The sequence below is a fragment of the Ctenocephalides felis genome, unplaced genomic scaffold (assembly GCF_003426905.1).
Source record: "Ctenocephalides felis isolate EL2017-DRISC unplaced genomic scaffold, ASM342690v1 CF-g0.4_SCAFFOLD_01604, whole genome shotgun sequence".
Classification (NCBI taxonomy): Eukaryota; Metazoa; Arthropoda; class Insecta; order Siphonaptera; family Pulicidae; genus Ctenocephalides; species Ctenocephalides felis.
The window spans coordinates 46,758,817-46,776,225 of NW_020537758.1; the positions used below are offsets into that span (position 1 = coordinate 46,758,817).

At 29.7% G+C, this 17,409-nt stretch overlaps 3 protein-coding genes and 2 pseudogenes across 3 annotated transcripts; 4 read left to right on the top strand and 1 right to left on the bottom strand.

The window, feature by feature from the left end:
- Nucleotides 1–184: 184 nt before the first annotated feature.
- On the top strand, nt 185–5,181 carry LOC113373860 (annotated as a pseudogene).
- Nucleotides 5,182–7,117: 1,936 nt separating this feature from the next.
- LOC113373861 (tektin-4-like) lies at nt 7,118–9,986 on the top strand. The gene is made up of 9 exons (XM_026614131.1): nt 7,118–7,177; nt 7,736–7,976; nt 8,084–8,249; nt 8,319–8,426; nt 8,518–8,636; nt 8,729–9,023; nt 9,099–9,321; nt 9,514–9,668; nt 9,773–9,986. Exons 1-9 carry the CDS (start codon nt 7,118–7,120, stop codon nt 9,984–9,986), a joined length of 1,581 nt encoding a protein of 526 aa, XP_026469916.1.
- A 1,512-nt stretch (nt 9,987–11,498) lies between these two features.
- LOC113372205 (40S ribosomal protein SA-like) lies at nt 11,499–13,279 on the top strand. Its single transcript, XM_026612522.1, has 6 exons — nt 11,499–11,568; nt 11,771–11,899; nt 11,979–12,212; nt 12,304–12,468; nt 12,633–12,809; nt 13,010–13,279. Exons 2-6 carry the CDS (start codon nt 11,801–11,803, stop codon nt 13,223–13,225), a joined length of 891 nt encoding a protein of 296 aa, XP_026468307.1. The 5' UTR covers nt 11,499–11,568; nt 11,771–11,800; the 3' UTR covers nt 13,226–13,279.
- A 299-nt stretch (nt 13,280–13,578) lies between these two features.
- Nucleotides 13,579–14,197, top strand: LOC113372284 (succinate dehydrogenase assembly factor 4, mitochondrial-like). The gene is made up of 3 exons (XM_026612608.1): nt 13,579–13,692; nt 13,751–13,954; nt 14,021–14,197. Exons 1-3 carry the CDS (start codon nt 13,659–13,661, stop codon nt 14,098–14,100), a joined length of 318 nt encoding a protein of 105 aa, XP_026468393.1. The 5' UTR covers nt 13,579–13,658; the 3' UTR covers nt 14,101–14,197.
- LOC113372282 lies at nt 14,042–16,085 on the bottom strand (annotated as a pseudogene).
- Between the last annotated feature and the right edge of the window lie 1,324 nt (nt 16,086–17,409).

The window sequence follows — 17,409 nt, forward strand, 5'->3', positions numbered from 1 at the left end:
TTAAATAATGTTATAAATATTAAATGATACACAATTTTTTTATGTTTTTAAACTGTCTAACATAATTACATCTCGATTAATGTAAAGACTTGCTTAATAAGCTGGAGTAATAGTTTCGTTACGTTGGAATTAAAACAAGTGTAATGAGTTACTTTATATCATTCTATTAAAAATAAAAATATTCAAAATGAGTCGACGAAGATCTCGAAGTTCTTCTTCTTCTGGAAGTTTAGACAGTGAGGAGGAGCAGCGATTAAAAGATTAAAGGAAAGAGATGAATTTGCTACAAGACTTAAGAAAAAAGATGAAAATAAGACTAGAAAAATATTGGAGGTGAGATTTTACAGATACTAATTTGAGTATACTTTACCCATCATAATTTTCTATTATACAAAATAGTCAAATGTATGATAAATATATAATTACGAAATTTTTGCATATATACAATACATATGATATACAAATCGCTGCTGAAGATTTTTTATTTATAGACCGAAATGTTTATTCTTATATAAATTTTTAGATCCTATAGAGTTATCTTCAGAACAAAATGTCTATTGTTATATAAAATATTTCAATTTTAATTAGCTGATATTTAGCATTTTCAAACCTTTATGATATATTTCGATTACAGGCTTCTGGAAATAGATTTGAAGAAGCAGCCAAACGGTTAAAATTAGAAGCTGAAGATCGAGATAAAATGTTACCTGTACTCAGAATTCAATCCAGAAGAAAATATCTGGAGAAACGTAAAGAAGATAAAGTTGCTGCTGTTGGAAGCAGATATAGCAGATGATGAATACTTGTTTGAAGAGGAAATGTATGCAAATATTTATTTATTTTGATATTATTTGGTAGAATAAAAATAATTAAATTTTAACTTTGTGCTAGATTAACTGAAAAGGAGAAAACGTGACAGAGAACATAAAAAACAATTACTTCAGATTGCTAAAGAACATGAAAAGGCTAGAGAACTTGAAAGGATTCAAAGGTATCATATGCCAAGAGATATTAAAAAAGGAGAGACAGGTTAAACATACATCTAAATATTAATTATCTTATGTTAACTTTTTATGATATTATAAAAATTGTAGGTGAATATGTTGAGGTTGACGAAGGTGAAAAGCTTCCCCATCATGAACAAAAAAAATGGGAGCAAGAACAGATGTCATCAGCTGTTTACAAATTTGGCTCTCGGAGTGATTCAAAAAAGGTAATAATATTCTCTTTTTAATTACAAAAAATATGTGTTGAATATAATAATATATATATTATTTTTATAAAAAAAATGTGTGACCACAGGATGAATATGAGCTATTATTAGATGATCAAATTGAATTTATACAAGCTTTGCGTATGGATGGTACTAAAGACAAAGATAAAAAACCTGTTCAAACTGAAGCCGAAAAGAAAAAAATGGATATAGAGGAAACTAAAAAGTCTTTACCAGTATTCCCATTTAAACAAGATTTGATTGCTGCTATTCGAGAACACCAGGCAATTAATAAAATAATAAAATCAAATATTAGGTATGGTATGATACTAATCTCATTATAAATTTACTAGATTCTTATTATTGAAGGCGAGACTGGATCAGGTAAAACTACTCAAATACCTCAATATTTGTATGAAGCAGGTTTTACTGAAGATGGAAAAAAAATTGGATGTACACAACCTAGAAGAGTTGCTGCTATGTCAGTTGCAGCTCGTGTTGCTCAGGAAATGGGTGTCAAACTTGGAAATGAAGTAAGAAAATCTTATTTAAAATTAATTAACATCTACTATATAAATTTTTGTTAATTATATTAATTTATTTATTAACATTTTTTTTTTAATTATTTTTTTTTTTTTTTTTTTAATTTCAATAATTATTACAACTGCTAATTTATTAACATCAAGTAATATTGATAAATAATAATATAAATTTAAATAAATAAAAGAGCAAAGGATAAAATTTACATAAAAATAATATCCGTAATATGATTTAATGTAAAATATAAGCAAATAATAATAAAAATAAGATTAATAAATAATATAAATAAAATTTCAGAATAATAAAATAATACTAGAAAAATAATAAAATATAACAAAATAACAATAATAGAAATAGTAAGATAATATAATAATAATAATAATAATAATAATAATAATAATAATAATAATAATAATAATAATAGTAATAATAATAATAATAATAATAACAATAATAATAATAATAATAACAATAATAATAACAATAATAATAATAATAATAATAATAATAATTTACAAATTTATAAGATCGTTTGGAATTTTTCGTTTTAGTCTTGTTGGGCGCGCTTCTGAGTATACTTTGTTGGCCAAGTAATTTGGGTGCTCGTCTATTCTTTTTTTGTAGTTGTTTGTTTTTTGTTGAATTTCTTCATTTACTGTCATTATGTTGCATAATTCTAATTTAAATCTTAATGATATTTAATTTGTTTATTTTACCAGGTTGGATACAGTATCCGATTTGAAGATTGCACTTCAGAAAGAACTGTGCTGAAATACATGACTGATGGTACATTACATAGGGAGTTTTTATCAGAACCAGATTTAGCATCTTATTCTGTAATGATAATTGATGAAGCTCATGAGAGGACATTACATACAGACATTTTATTTGGATTAGTTAAAGATATAGCAAGATTTAGACAAGACTTGAAGTTACTAATATCTAGTGCCACATTAGATGCAGAAAAATTTTCAAACTTCTTTGATGATGCACCTATTTTTAGAATACCAGGCCGAAGGTTAGGAAGCAATTAATTACTAATACTAATTTAATTATTGGTATGTATTTTATATATTTTTTATACCCTTTATATGGTATGTATTTTTGTTTTCTTAGGTTTCCAGTAGATATATACTATACTCGTGCTCCAGAAGCCGATTATGTTGATGCATGTGTTGTTTCTGTACTACAAATTCATGCAACTCAACCTCTAGGTGATATATTAGTTTTTTTGACTGGTCAAGATGAAATAGAAACATGTAATGAAATGCTTCAGGATCGTGTAAAACGACTTGGATCAAAATTGAAGGAACTGATTATCTTGCCTGTATATGCTAATTTACCAAGTGATTTGCAAGCAAAAATTTTTGAACCAACACCTCCTGGGGCAAGAAAAGTTATTTTAGCCACAAATATTGCAGAAACGAGTTTGACCATTGATAACATTATTTATGTTATAGACCCTGGGTTTGCCAAACAAAATAATTTTAATTCCAGGACAGGTAAATTTAATTACTCTGAAATTTTTGAAACTGAAGTATAAAGATGAAGAATAAGTTAGTATTGATTATTAATTACTTATAGGTATGGAAAGTTTAATGGTCGTACCAATATCAAAAGCATCAGCTAATCAAAGGGCTGGTCGTGCTGGTAGAGTTGCAGCAGGAAAATGCTTCAGATTATATACTGCATGGGCTTATGCCCATGAACTAGAAGATAACACTATTCCTGAAATACAGCGGATTAATTTAGGTAAACATAATAAATATTTATTAAATTAAGACCTTCCCTGATAATTGTTGTAAGTCAAGTAATGCAAATAACTTTGCATTATTAGTGTTATCATTAGCACAAATCTCAGTTTCGAATGATAAATAACTTTTCATTTCTCAATAATATGCAGTTTAATCATTGATCCATTCATCTCCTCAATTGATTTATATGATTTATTTTTATTTTTCAGGAAATGCTGTGTTAACATTAAAGGCTTTGGGTATAAATGATTTGGTTCATTTTGACTTTTTGGATCCTCCTCCTCATGAGACATTGGTATTAGCTTTAGAACAACTGTATGCATTAGGTGCATTAAATCATCATGGAGAATTGACAAAACTTGGTAGACGAATGGCTGAATTTCCTGTTGATCCTATGATGGCTAAAATGTTATTGGCTAGTGAGAAGTAAGATAATGATTATAAAAAAAATATTAGAACTGCAAAACATACTCCTTAATATATATTTTTCTTTATAGATACAAATGTTCTGAAGAAATTGTTACTATAGCTGCAATGTTATCGGTAAACGGAGCGATTTTTTATCGGCCGAAAGATAAAATTATTCATGCTGATACTGCAAGAAAAAATTTTAATCACATTGGTGGGGATCATTTAAGTCTTCTGAATGTTTATAATCAATGGGCTGAATCTGATTTTTCAACACAATGGTGTTATGAAAATTTTTTGCAATACCGGTTAGTACTTGAACATGTAACTTAAATAATCATAAACTTACTTATTAATAATATTAATTTTCTTAATAAATATTATTTAGTTCTTTGAAACGGGCTAGAGATGTAAGAGAACAATTAGTTGGTTTAATGGAACGTGTTGAGATTGAAATGGTTTCAGGATTAACAGAAACTGTTAATATCAGAAAAGCCATTACAGCTGGATATTTCTACCATGTAGCAAGATTATCAAAAGGAGGCAATTATAAAACGGCCAAACATAATCAGGTAAGTGATCATTTTTTACATTGTTTTAATGCTCTTCTTATAATTGACAATATAAGATTGTTTTGAAATTCTGCAATAATTTTTATTAAAAATAAATTGAATTTGAATACCTTTTTTAAAATTGAATTTGAATACCATTTTTAAAAGAAGATCTGATTTTAATAAATGTAAAAATTAATATAATATTAAATTAGATAATGTTTTAAATAATTAAAATAGATTATAATGAGATCATAAGTAATTTATTGATTTTGCTATATTCAATCATTTTGCATGAAAAAGAATTAGTTTTGTGTATCAGCTATTTTTCTTATAGAAGAAATTACATCTTCACATAGTATTTTGTCTGCTTGAGATTTTAAATAATATTAAGATAGGTTCAATAAAATGTGGAATTTCTCTGAGTTTATTTTGTTTATATTAGAATAATATTGCAGTTTAAATATTATGTGATTTTTATTTTCAGACTGTTATGATTCATCCAAACAGTTCATTATTTGAAGATTTACCTAGATGGTTGCTTTATCATGAATTAGTGTTCACAACAAAAGAATTTATGCGTCAAGTAATTGAAATAGAAAGCAAGTGGCTTCTGGAAGTAGCTCCACATTATTATAAACCAAAAGAATTAGAAGATTCTACTAATAAGAAAATGCCAAAAACGATTGGCAGAGTGAAACCTACGGAAGCATGAATACTTTTGTACAAAATCTAAAGAAGTATATATTTTAACATTAATATACAATTTAAATGAAAAATAATTATTATTTTGACAAATCTTATAAATTATTTCATAACTTTCATTTCATGAAATTTACATTTTTAATCTCGGTTTTAGGTAATACTCTCAATATGGTCTCATGCATTTGAAATAATCTATTGTATAATTTAAAACATTTGATGGTTTTGTTAATAATATGTATTGCAAATAGTCAGAAAGTATGGTTTGCGCTTCAGGTGCGTCTAGCATATAACTTTTATGATCAGCTTTCCTTTTACTTTTATAGTCCAAATATCGTGAAAGTAATTCGATATCATTTTCCCAGCTCGAAGATAAATTTCCTGATATGTTGGATATTGGATTCATATGTATTATGTAATCGCACCCTTCCCACTCATGCTTGATCATACGGCCGTCAGGCAATAGAACCGTCAAGGATTTTTGCACAATACCACAATTTTCAATAATAGTTTTTTCTATTTCTATAACTCTTTTAATAGAATTGCAAACCCAAGCTTTTTTGTATCCACTAGATTCTATGCATACTTTTGCAATATCTCCATTTATAAGCATTGTTGTTAATTCCACGCGGCCTTTGAAATTTGTAATAGCCATGTAGCGCATCAATATTATGCCAGCACCATCAAATAATAAATATTTTGCATTTTCAAATTCTAAGTTTCCACAGATTTTACGAACTTTATCTCCATACTTATGAGATTTGATCACGACATATCTATTTTCATCCAGTCCTATGTGGATACATTTTTCTTCTACTTTATCTTCAGATCGTGTTATATATTCGGTTTTCCTTTCTTCAATTAAAGTCAAGTTTAAGTCTGATGTAGATAAAATACTAGATCCTGCTGTGCATCCTTCTACGGAAAATTGTGAGGCAAGATACAGCAGTAAATGTTGGCCAACATTTTCTATGTTTATGCAGAAACCTCCAGATGTATCACAATCACTTAATTTTAAAATTCTAATTTTATCTGGTGTTGCATTATTATCATCTTCATGAACATCATCCTCGAAATCATCATCGTCAATGCGGTCAGACGATAAAACAACGTCTGTTTCTTTAATGAGTTTAGCTTCTTTTCTTTTGCAGTACTTTTTTTTGCACTGATGTCTACGTTTATGCTTTTTTGTATTTACCTCTTGTGAATCTACAGAAAAGTTATGGGACAACTATATTCTTCACACAGAAAATAATATTTATCTGTTATTATTAAAAATAATAAAAAATATTATAAATAAAGCAATATTTCCAGCATATATACAAAGAACTTCTTTACCTTGTTTAGCTTGTATCGAGGTCGGTTTTGGATGAAAAAGTTCATTATTGATATCATCTGGATCACTTATATCGTCGTCGCATTGCTCATTAGGACAAACTTCCGAACATTTTTCAACAAACGGTACACATTTTCGATTATTATCAACATTCCGGCAATGACTGATTAATAAACTTTCTCTAAAACAGATTTTATCCAACGCATCTTCATCGAAATTTAAGACAATAATATTTTTAACATCAAATCGTGGCGGTTTAGTATTCATTTTATTTGAATTTTGATTAAATTATAAGGAAAATATCATTATGACTAGGTTTTAATTATAATATCTGTTTAAAATTATGGAAAGATTGTGACATTTCGTTGCTATGGATCTTTTCATTTGATGGCATCGTTTTGTTTTGTCAATACAATATGTGAGCGTTTTGTATAAGTTTCTAAATCCTTTTTATTTCATTACTTTAAATTTTTTCAGTATAAGAATAGGTAAGAAGGCACTGCAAATAAAGAAAATCAAATTAAAGGCTACGTGCAATCGTTGCAGAAGCAAATCATTTATTTTATCATTGATTACATATGAAATAAATCCTATTAGATTCTGGTGTTTCAACATGGCTTCAATAACTGCAAAGCAATGTCCGCCGTGCCAGGCAAGAGCCGGACACAGTGAGGTAAATGAATATTTTATATGTAATATGTATTTACATCAAATTTTTGCAATATTTTCTGCTGTTTTTTTGTAAATATTTATGAGAGGCAAAAATAAAACGTTTTTGACAATGTTATTGCTACATAACATTGGAGACTTTGGAAGGGATCTTCTTTAACCCGCGATTCTGTTTAGTACTAATTCAAACCCAAATAAGATGATTAAAATTAAATAAGTATGTTATTATTGTATAAAAATAGACAGCATTAGAGATTGACCTGTTTAAATTATGCACAAATTGCTAATTATATATAAAATAATAGCAGCAAACAATGCCTCCTTGCATAGAACTATTTTCTGTTAAGGCGCTACAAATCTATAAATCTATAGATCCATATATGGATACCCAAATAGATAAAATTCGTTTATATTATACTTTAAATACAGCATTAATTGGTTTTACGTAACTGTTATTATGCGTTCGATATAATAACTATAATGTGAATTGATTATTTAATCTATTATGTAATATTACATTTAAGAATTCCAAAAACTCAATTTAATTATCGTTTTCCTTCAGATCAACTATGACCAATCAGAAATAGAGCCTATAACCGACTGCTCTCCGGCTGTACCAGGAGACGAATTAACGGTAAACCGGAATCAGCGTGGTATTGACCCTTGCCCCCAGGTTAAAGCGGATGGCATGGCCCTTGATGGCACTGCAGTAGGAGCCCCAAAACGAGATGAGAGAGCATGCTACATGCCGAAAGCAGACGATTATATGCCCGCTAAAAAGGACCATGCTATGGGACCTATCGGTATAATTTGATCGAGCACTTTCCTAAATCGCCGTAGTAAAATATACTTTGGAACCAGAAAAAATCTTGCACTGTTTATAAACTTCAAACCTCTTCTGATTTTCTAGGTCCTTGGGCTACTGGTAGGGTAGATTGGGGTCCTTTGGCGGGAATGACCGGAACTCGTCCAATTGTGGATCAGTATTCCATCACAAGATATAGCGAAGGCGAATGGCGTCGACATAACAAAGATCTTTTAAATAAAGGAGATAGTGCAATGCAGGAAACATACAGGTGACAGTCTTATGATAAAATATTTTCCATGACAAAAAAAATGAAATTATTAAATCTTATGTGTTCCAGAAATTCGTATAACTCGAAAAATGCTATGTCCGAAATCTTTGCTATTGCTGACAAAAATGCAGCTGATAACGCCAATAGAATGGTGAATCGAACTCAAGAATTAAACAGGTAAAAAATAAATATAATAATATGTATATTTTGTCTTATCTTTATATAGACAGCACAATTAAGTTAATTTAATAATACAATCTATTATTAGATGGAAAACAGAATTGGAACGAGCAATATTTGCAATGAGTGAAGAAGTACAAGTACTAGAAGAGCAGAGACGAAGGCTGAAAGGTGCTGGATCTGTACTTAAAATACCAGAATCTATTGGTATGATAAAAATATCAACTACTTTTTCATGCAGATACCCAATCAAAATATATGATATATAAATTATAAACTGGGCACTTAATTTATCACAGTATCAGAATGTATCGAGCGGAGATCCGGGCGCATGGAACCAGATTTGGTCCGCGATAACGTTGAAGAGGAATTAATTCGAGAATTAGCTTTGATAAAAGAAATCAATGACTTATTTGAAAGAACTTTGAAAGATGTCGAAATGCAATTAGTAGCTAATAAAACTGCCAAAGCGCGACTCGAGTGCGATTGGAGCGATAAACAACAATCTTTTGAAATTGATACTTTGAATTGTAGTCTCACTATTAAAAGTAACATCATACTGTTTAAGCCAGGTGCGACCAGACTTGGACCACAGTGAGTTCTCATATAAATATAAATTGAGCTTTTTATAAAAAAAATATATACCTTTATTCCATTTGTGTTTTTTAGACAATCAACTTTAGAGCACTGGGAGCATTTCACAAGAGAGACCCTAAATGAAGGAGAAGCAGTTCGACAGCAATCAGTAACTTTACGAGGTACACTTGACGCAATTTTGATGAATGCTGCTCGAGATCTTAGGGAGCAAGCAGATCGAGTTGATCTAGCCTTCGCCGAACGTATCAACTGTAATGAAGAATTTCGTTTGAGATTGGAAAATGATTTGAAAACAGTAAGCACAAAATTGATTTCAAAATGTTTCAGGACTTAACTAATACTGATAATTAACAGCAAACTTCAAATATTAGGTTGTCAAATATCTCCCTTCCGCTTTTTTGCTCTTGGTTTATGATACAAAAAGGCGGAAGAGAGATATTTGACAACCTTATATGAAGAGGATGTTAAAAAATAATTGTTGTTTTAGTGTTTAGATCGGTTAGCAAGTACAGAAACTTTAATAGAGTGCTTAAAAGATAGTTTGAGAAGAAATGATAACGCAATGAAAGTTGCTCAAACTCGATTGGATAATAGGTTGCAAAGACCGCGTGTTGAAAATTGTCGAGATGGACCATGTTTTGGGTAAAAATTAATATTTACAAACATTTGAAAAAAATCTAATCATCATCATCAATTGCAAGCAATTGTTAAGAGTACTATAAAATTCTGTATTATTTGATTTACAGCCTTATAGATGAAGTGAAATCGCTAGCAGATGGTGTAACAGCACTTAAAGTTCAATTGGCGGAAGCAGAGAAATGCAAAGCGGAAGCACTTTTGGCCAGAAGTAACTATGAGCGGGAAATAATGATAAAAAGAAAAACTTTACAAATTGATCGGGACAGGTGCCAATGGATGAGATCTCATTATCCGTCCGCAGCAGCTTTGAGCGGACATTAAATCAAATTTGATGTACCAAAGATTAGTTGACACAAAATAGCTGATTATGTTGAATACCAAGAATTTGTAGTAAGCTTCAATTTTGTACTTTTAATAAAGAATTGAATAATAACTATTATTTTATTTACATATTATCTTCATATATTATAATAATTTTAAGGGCGGGGGCTTTAGAGGCTTTAAAAAATCGATTTTTTTGTTACAAAAATGTCTTCTAAACCTAGAAAAGAATATATGTCCCTAAAATTTCAGAAACAAATTATATTTTTTTGGAGTTACAGAAGAAACAGTCAGCGTCAAGCATATATACGAGCGGAACAAAAACTTCTAGCTGCGGTTTCTGGGTTTTTAATTTTACATTCTTTCAAATTGGCGGGAAAGATAGAAGAAGAACTAAACTTCCTATCGAAGTCGAGACCGAGATCGAAGCGAGATAAAATTCATTGTATTCAGGATAAAATTATATTCTAGTTGAATCTAAAAAAAACTAAAAAAAAACTGAATCTAAAGAAGTTATAATTAACCCACTTTTTAGACAATCTAAAGTGAAATTTTGTATCAAAAGCATGATTTTTTTTCAAGTTGCGAAAAATTGGTAAATTCTTCATTTTTTTCTGTATTTATTAGGTTCAACTAGAATCTACACTATTGAAAATATATATTTGTTTTGATTTTTTTATTTCTGATGGAAATTGTGACCTAGGTCGCAGCTGCATCTTTCCCGCCAAATGACACGCACGTGGCGCATGGCAAAATGCTTGTAACCGACATATTATGATATATATTTTGATAAAAAAAAATTGAGAAGAATGTTAAAATATATAACAATAAAACTTAAAAGATTCGTTTCAATTAAATATTTATTTCCTTCCCTAAAAATTCCTCAAAAAAGCGAGTTTTTGAAGCCTGTAAAGCATGCCTTAATAAAGATAATCTATAGATTTTATAAAATTGAAGCTGTTTATGTTTTTTTTATATTTTATAATTTTACAAAGAAGAAGAATATAATTTCGTCAGAATTATTTTCAATTAATGTTAATCTTCAAGATGCTTGTAAATCTAGATTAAAAACTACTCACGTTTATTATATAGTCAAAGTATCAATGACAAAGCCATACAAAGCATTATCAAGAAGGAGTAAAATCAAAGCAATATATCTACAATAGCCTCAAAATAGTTATTCAAACAATCTAAAAAATAGTATTTCATGTAAATGAAATACATCATAATAATATGATAATAGAAACAATAGGCCGAATTCTGCATAACAAAGAAATATCTTAAAACTGGGTTTCAATAAAAAATGAAAATAAAGATATGGAAAATAATGAACGATGACAGTATAAATAAATGTTACTAGTGTCTTACCTAAAAATTAATCGTATAAGTTGTTTAACTTAAATTTAATCACATTATTATCATATTACTATTAAAATCGTCTGTTTATTTTGCCGCGTTTTTTGTGTGGAGCATCTGCTTAAAATGTACCATAATCCTTTCTCTGGCAACACTAAATATTTAGGAAATGCTGGTCGAATGACACGATCGGTCATTCTAAAATCGCTCCCAGTGGCATTAATACGTAAGTAAAAATTCCGATCTTAAATCTTCTTACCAGAAATTAATCATGCGTTTATTCAAGTTATATTTTGTTTGAACGTGTTGACATTTTTGATCTGTGCTTATCGGCATGTGTATTTTTTAAATATGAAGTTTAATTTGATTGTAGTATTGAGGTTATCTTGGTGTTTTGCCATGTGTTTCTTAAAGACTACTTTCTTTAGGTTGCACCGTAGCTCTAAAGTGACGTTACAATGTCGGGAGGCTTGGATGTTCTTGCCCTACGGGAAGATGATGTTACCAAAATGTTAGCCGCATGCACCCATCTTGGCAGCGAAAATGTGAACTTCCAGGTACAATACATCACAATACAATATTCTAATTAAGTTAAATTCATTAAAAACTAATTTATAAAGCCTTCGATTCATGTAGATGGAGCAATATGTGTACAAACGCCGTGCTGATGGAGTACATGTAATCAACTTACGTCGCACATGGGAGAAGCTTTTGTTGGCTGCTCGTGCTATTGTTGCTATTGAGCATCCAGCTGATGTCTTCGTTATTTCCTCCAGACCTCAAGGACAACGTGCAGTATTGAAGTTCGCCAACTATACTGGTGCTACTCCAATTGCTGGACGTTTCACTCCTGGTGCCTTCACTAATCAGGTAAAAAATTTTTAATAATTTTTGTATTCGATAATTGAACATTCTGATTTAAAATCTGCTTATTGAATTATATGTATATTTAATGTTTTAGATTCAAGCTGCATTCCGTGAACCACGTTTGCTGATTGTTACTGATCCTCACTCCGATCACCAACCCATCACTGAGGCTTCATATGTGAACATTCCTGTTATTGCATTCACCAACACTGATTCTCCATTGAAATTTGTTGATATTGCAATTCCATGCAACACCAAGGTGAGAATTTTATTCCTAAATGTTTGTTTTTAGTTCCCAATGATGATAAATTGGATCCAATTTATTAAAGATAATGATTACAAATATTTACACTGAAAATATTGAATGTCAATAAAAAATAAATTAAGTTATTGCTCATCACTAATAAAAATATTTTTTTTTAGTCCAACCATTCCGTTGGTTTGATGTGGTGGTTGTTGTCCAGAGAAGTCTTGAGACTTCGTGGATCCATTCCCCGTGAGAAGACTTGGGATGTTGTAGTTGATTTGTTCTTCTACCGTGATCCAGAGGAAGTAGAGAAGGAGGATCTGGTTCACAAGGAAGTTGTGGCCAAAGTTGAGGTAGATTATAGAATTAATGTTTTACATATTACTTTAAATTATGAGATTTTTTGCCCACAATTATTACTAAAATGATGACATCTACTAAGGAACCTATGATTGTTCAGAGATTATAACTTAACTCGTCTGATTCTCACAACTACTAAACATTTTAATTCATATCATACTTGAAATTATATTTACCATGCATTTTTTAACAGACTGCTGTTGCTCATGATACTGCTGAAGTATGGGCGGGAGATGAGCCAGCCACTCAATTATGGACTGATGATGCACCTGTTGCTGCAGTTCCGGCTGTTTACCCAGCTGCTGCCAGCCAAGATTGGGCCGAGCAAGTGCAAGAAGAATGGGCTGCCAACCCTACCCCAGCTGCTGGTCAAACTACTTGGGGAAGCTCCACACAAGAATGGTCATAAATCAAATGATACTTTTTGTATTGGATAAATGAAATAAATAAAAATTAAAATAAATCAGTTTTTAATATATGAAACTGAATGACTCATTTTCAGGAAATACTTATTTCAACTTAGCCCAATTAAACTTCTACATAATTCATAGCAGCTCTCACATTCCTGATATTTTTTATGGATGAATGCACACTAAAAAAAAACTTAATTACAAATGTCATAAAAATGTGCATAATTAATATTTAAACAATTCTCAAATTCTACCATACATTCTTGTTTTATATAATAAAATTTTATATGATAAAATCGATAACTGATAAAAATTAGTTTTCTCACATGGCAATAAATCATGTAACATAACCTAAAAAGTGAAGGCAGGCCCTCCACTGACAGCTATTTGTTTTTATCTTAAATTTGCTTTTAATGTAATAAAATATATAAAATGATTCGTTCTAAAAGATGCATCCAAAGCAGAGGTATGTTTTTAACTTACTCATAAAATTCTGAAGCTTATAATATATATTCCTACATTAGCTTTGTTTCAATTAACCGCCGGTGTACGTATGCATTCTTCAAAACCGAGCCCTGATTCCAAACCAGTGAGCCCCAGAATTGAGGAATTTAGAAAAAAATTAAGAGAAAAGACTCCTATTGGAAAACTTGATGAACTTGATAAACATCCTTACCAGGAAAAAGAGCCACTACCCCCATGGCCTGATAATACAAATCCACACACAGGTAATTTTCATAATTTTAATATTCTTTCTTGTTAGTTATGTATATTGAAGAATTATTTAAAAACAGGTGAAATTGGTGGACCTCGCGGCCCAGAGCCTACACGTTATGGGGATTGGGAAAGAAAAGGAAAAGTTTCTGATTTTTAGATCAAATACTTGAAATATATCTTGCAAATTATTTATTACCATAGTATTATTATATATTATTGTTATTTGAATATTTCAATAATCAGGCAATTCTTGATCACCCATTTTTTCTCTTATCATTTTGATGCTGAGGTCCCATAGTTCTTTGGCTAGAGTATCACTTTGGCCTAATTTTGAAGTTTCACAATAATAGCAATTGTTAAGATAAATTCCTGAAACACCTTCAAGCTCTAATGCGGTTGCTGCATATACTGTCGTGCTTGCTGCTTGTTGCTGTAATTTGTTTATATAACATATAGAGAAATTTCATATATATACTAATGTTATCATGATGATGATACTTCATATTTTATATACTATAATTTAATTTATAGTTTAATTTCATATTTGACTTTTACTGTTATTTTTCTCTGATAAGAAATTAATTACTCTAATAGACCAAAATTCATACCAAAGATTTTGTGAAGGGGCGAACAAGAGCAAATAGAATTCTCATTAGCCACCAATTTCTCTGTATATTTGTTGATACCATATTTCCTGGATGAACTGAAAACACTGATATACCATGATTTGCCCACCATCTTTTTGATAGCTCTCTCACAAATAAAACATTGCACAGTTTTGCATTATTATAAGCCATCATTGACCAATACTTTTGCATGGGCACTGACAATAAATCTGGAGTAAGATTATCTTTGGGAAAATTTGCAAATCTGAAATAGATTGTGATGTTCTTAACTATTTCTGCCATATTCTCTTTTCGATACTCTTTAGTAATTTAGTACAATTAACCTATGTGATTCGGATGACAAAGACACTACTCGACTGCCTTTTTTTAATAGTGGTGCCAATAAAAGTGTTAAATACATGTGTGACAAGTGGGAAACTTGGAATGTTGTTTCAAAACCATCTACTGTAGTTGAATAAGGTAAGCCAAAAACACCAGCATTCAATATAAGCATGTCAACTTTTCTAAAATGGAGTTTTACAAATATTTATTATATAATTTGGAAGCTAATCATTTGAATTTTTTATGTAAATATTTACTTTAACTCATCCAAACATTGTAAAGCAAATGCTTTCACATTTTCCAAGCTTGATAGATCAAGTTCCATTACACGACACCTATTCGCAGCATCAGGTTTTTCTTTCCTAATCTTTTCAATAGCCTCTAATCCTGAATTTAGATTTCGGCAAGCCATAATCACATTACAACCATGTTTTGCTTGAGTTAAGGCAGTTTCATAGCCAATTCCACAATTGGCTCCTGTTATAATTGCAATTTTATTTGACAGATCTCGACCATGTAATACCTGAAATAGTTTAAGAGATCTTGAAATACTATTATAATCATTTTAGAATTATAAAAGAAATTTGGCTTTGTGTTTACTTGTAAAGCAGTTGTTGAGGCATCAAATCTTTGTCTGATATCATGAGGGTGTGTTTTTTCTTCTACTGCAAATGCTAACCTTGGATCAGTATATGTTGTGCGATTATTTTCTTTATCAAAATATGAAACTTTTCCTTCGGAATCAACTTGTTTTATCCAACCAAAGGCAATTCACCTGAGACTACTTTCTTTTTGCCTGTTCTAGGGTGAGTCCACTGGGTTCCTTTAGTGATATGGCTATTAAATTAATTAATAAGTTATTAATATTTTTTTCTTGTTAAATTAAAATCTGGTTGGTATTTACTTCACATAAAAAACTGCCATCAGCAGTGGCTCTTTCCTCCCATGCTGGTGGTAATTCATCTTCGCTGTCAGAGTCAGGCAAAATAATAGGCATTTTGTCAAACTATTGTATGAATTATATTTAATTATGCTCAATAAATAGTTACATATCTAAATCTGACATATCAATATCCACAAAATTATGGTATCAATAAATGCTTTATATCTAATCAGTGAATTCAAATTGATAAATATGTGCCAGTATTTCGAATACTTTGTACAATACTGCGAACGTGACTAGAGATAATTCTGTATTATTATGCAACTTTTTATTGTTTGTTTAAAATTAAAGTTTAAGGACGATTTGATCTGTCGAATTGTCAACTGTCACTTTGACGTTTGTTTGTTTTGACGTTCACCGATCAGTGATACCAATATTAATTCAAAAATTGTTTTGGCTAGGGAGGGAAAGGATGCCGAATTTTAATTTCGATATGTAAATTTAAAAAAATAATGTTTCATGGAAATTTGATGTGAATACAGTTTTATTTAGTTTATTTTAACAATATAGTTTCGTTTAATTGTGTAGTTCTTTTGCATGTTTTCCCATTTTTTGCAATTTGTTAATAACTTTTGTTAATGAAGTAAAACTGTTTTTACTCCAGTCAGTTATATTGGGTAAAATTCAAATTTAATTATTTAAGAAAATTTTAATTTAATAAACATATGTTAGTTATTGATGAATATATTCTTCATCATTATGTTGCTGATGGTTACATTGCATTTAGAAAAATATTTTTTGTTGGCAATTTGTGTTTGTTTTTTCAATATGGCAGTTTGATAGTTTAACGACAAAACAAACAAACGTCAAACTGACATTGACAGATCAAATTGTTCTTTTGTTAGTTAATAATTGTTTTTTATTTGAACATTAAAATGAAACTTCAAAAATAATTAAATAATTTAAAAACGTTTAGTTATTCCATTCTAATAGTTTAGACACAATTGGTGTGGTTGTTGTTGTCGTATAAAGAAATAATTTTATTTGTAACGCTCACAAAACTCATTGATAAGTAATAAGTAGAAAAATTATATGAAAATGATGTTTGAGAAATATTAGTTGTAACATTTTAAACAGAAATTGAATTAATTGTAAGTCAATTTTTAAAATGTAATAATAGTTTATCAAATTAAACATAATTCAATCGAATTCTATGCAATTTTTACAGATATTATAATAATATACTGATATTAACTACGTTCAAAAATAATCATTAAATGGAATTAATTCATCTATACAAATAATCTTCAAGAGGCAAAAATAATGGAAAAATACATCTTATACGCCGACGATATTGTAATAGAACAAAATACTAGATGAAAATGATTAACAAGGACATTATATTTGGATGGCTAATTGAAAATAAATTAACGATTAACATTGGAAGAACTAAGTACATACATTTTAAACAAAAAAGTAAGAAAATTACTAAAATAAACATTAAAATAAATAATACAGAGATAGAAGAAGTGAAATACATGAAATACTTGGACCTTATAATACATGAAAAGCTAACATGGATAGAACATATAAATGAAATTAAAAAGAAAGAGCGGCATTAAATAAGGTGCTATTT

Bases quoted from the DNA above. Each gene is read 5' to 3' on its own strand.
- LOC113373861 (XM_026614131.1), top strand. From the start codon at position 7,118: ATGGCTTCAATAACTGCAAAGCAATGTCCGCCGTGCCAGGCAAGAGCC. The intron at 7,977-8,083 runs GTATAATTTGAT...CTGATTTTCTAG, and splicing joins CCATGCTATGGGACCTATCG to GTCCTTGGGCTACTGGTAGG. The intron at 8,637-8,728 runs GTATGATAAAAA...AATTTATCACAG, and splicing joins TAAAATACCAGAATCTATTG to TATCAGAATGTATCGAGCGG.
- LOC113372205 (XM_026612522.1), top strand. From the start codon at position 11,801: ATGTCGGGAGGCTTGGATGTTCTTGCCCTACGGGAAGATGATGTTACC. The intron at 12,213-12,303 runs GTAAAAAATTTT...TTAATGTTTTAG, and splicing joins CTGGTGCCTTCACTAATCAG to ATTCAAGCTGCATTCCGTGA. The intron at 12,810-13,009 runs GTAGATTATAGA...ATTTTTTAACAG, and splicing joins AAGTTGTGGCCAAAGTTGAG to ACTGCTGTTGCTCATGATAC.
- LOC113372284 (XM_026612608.1), top strand. From the start codon at position 13,659: ATGATTCGTTCTAAAAGATGCATCCAAAGCAGAG. The intron at 13,693-13,750 runs GTATGTTTTTAA...TTCCTACATTAG, and splicing joins AAGATGCATCCAAAGCAGAG to CTTTGTTTCAATTAACCGCC. The intron at 13,955-14,020 runs GTAATTTTCATA...ATTTAAAAACAG, and splicing joins TAATACAAATCCACACACAG to GTGAAATTGGTGGACCTCGC.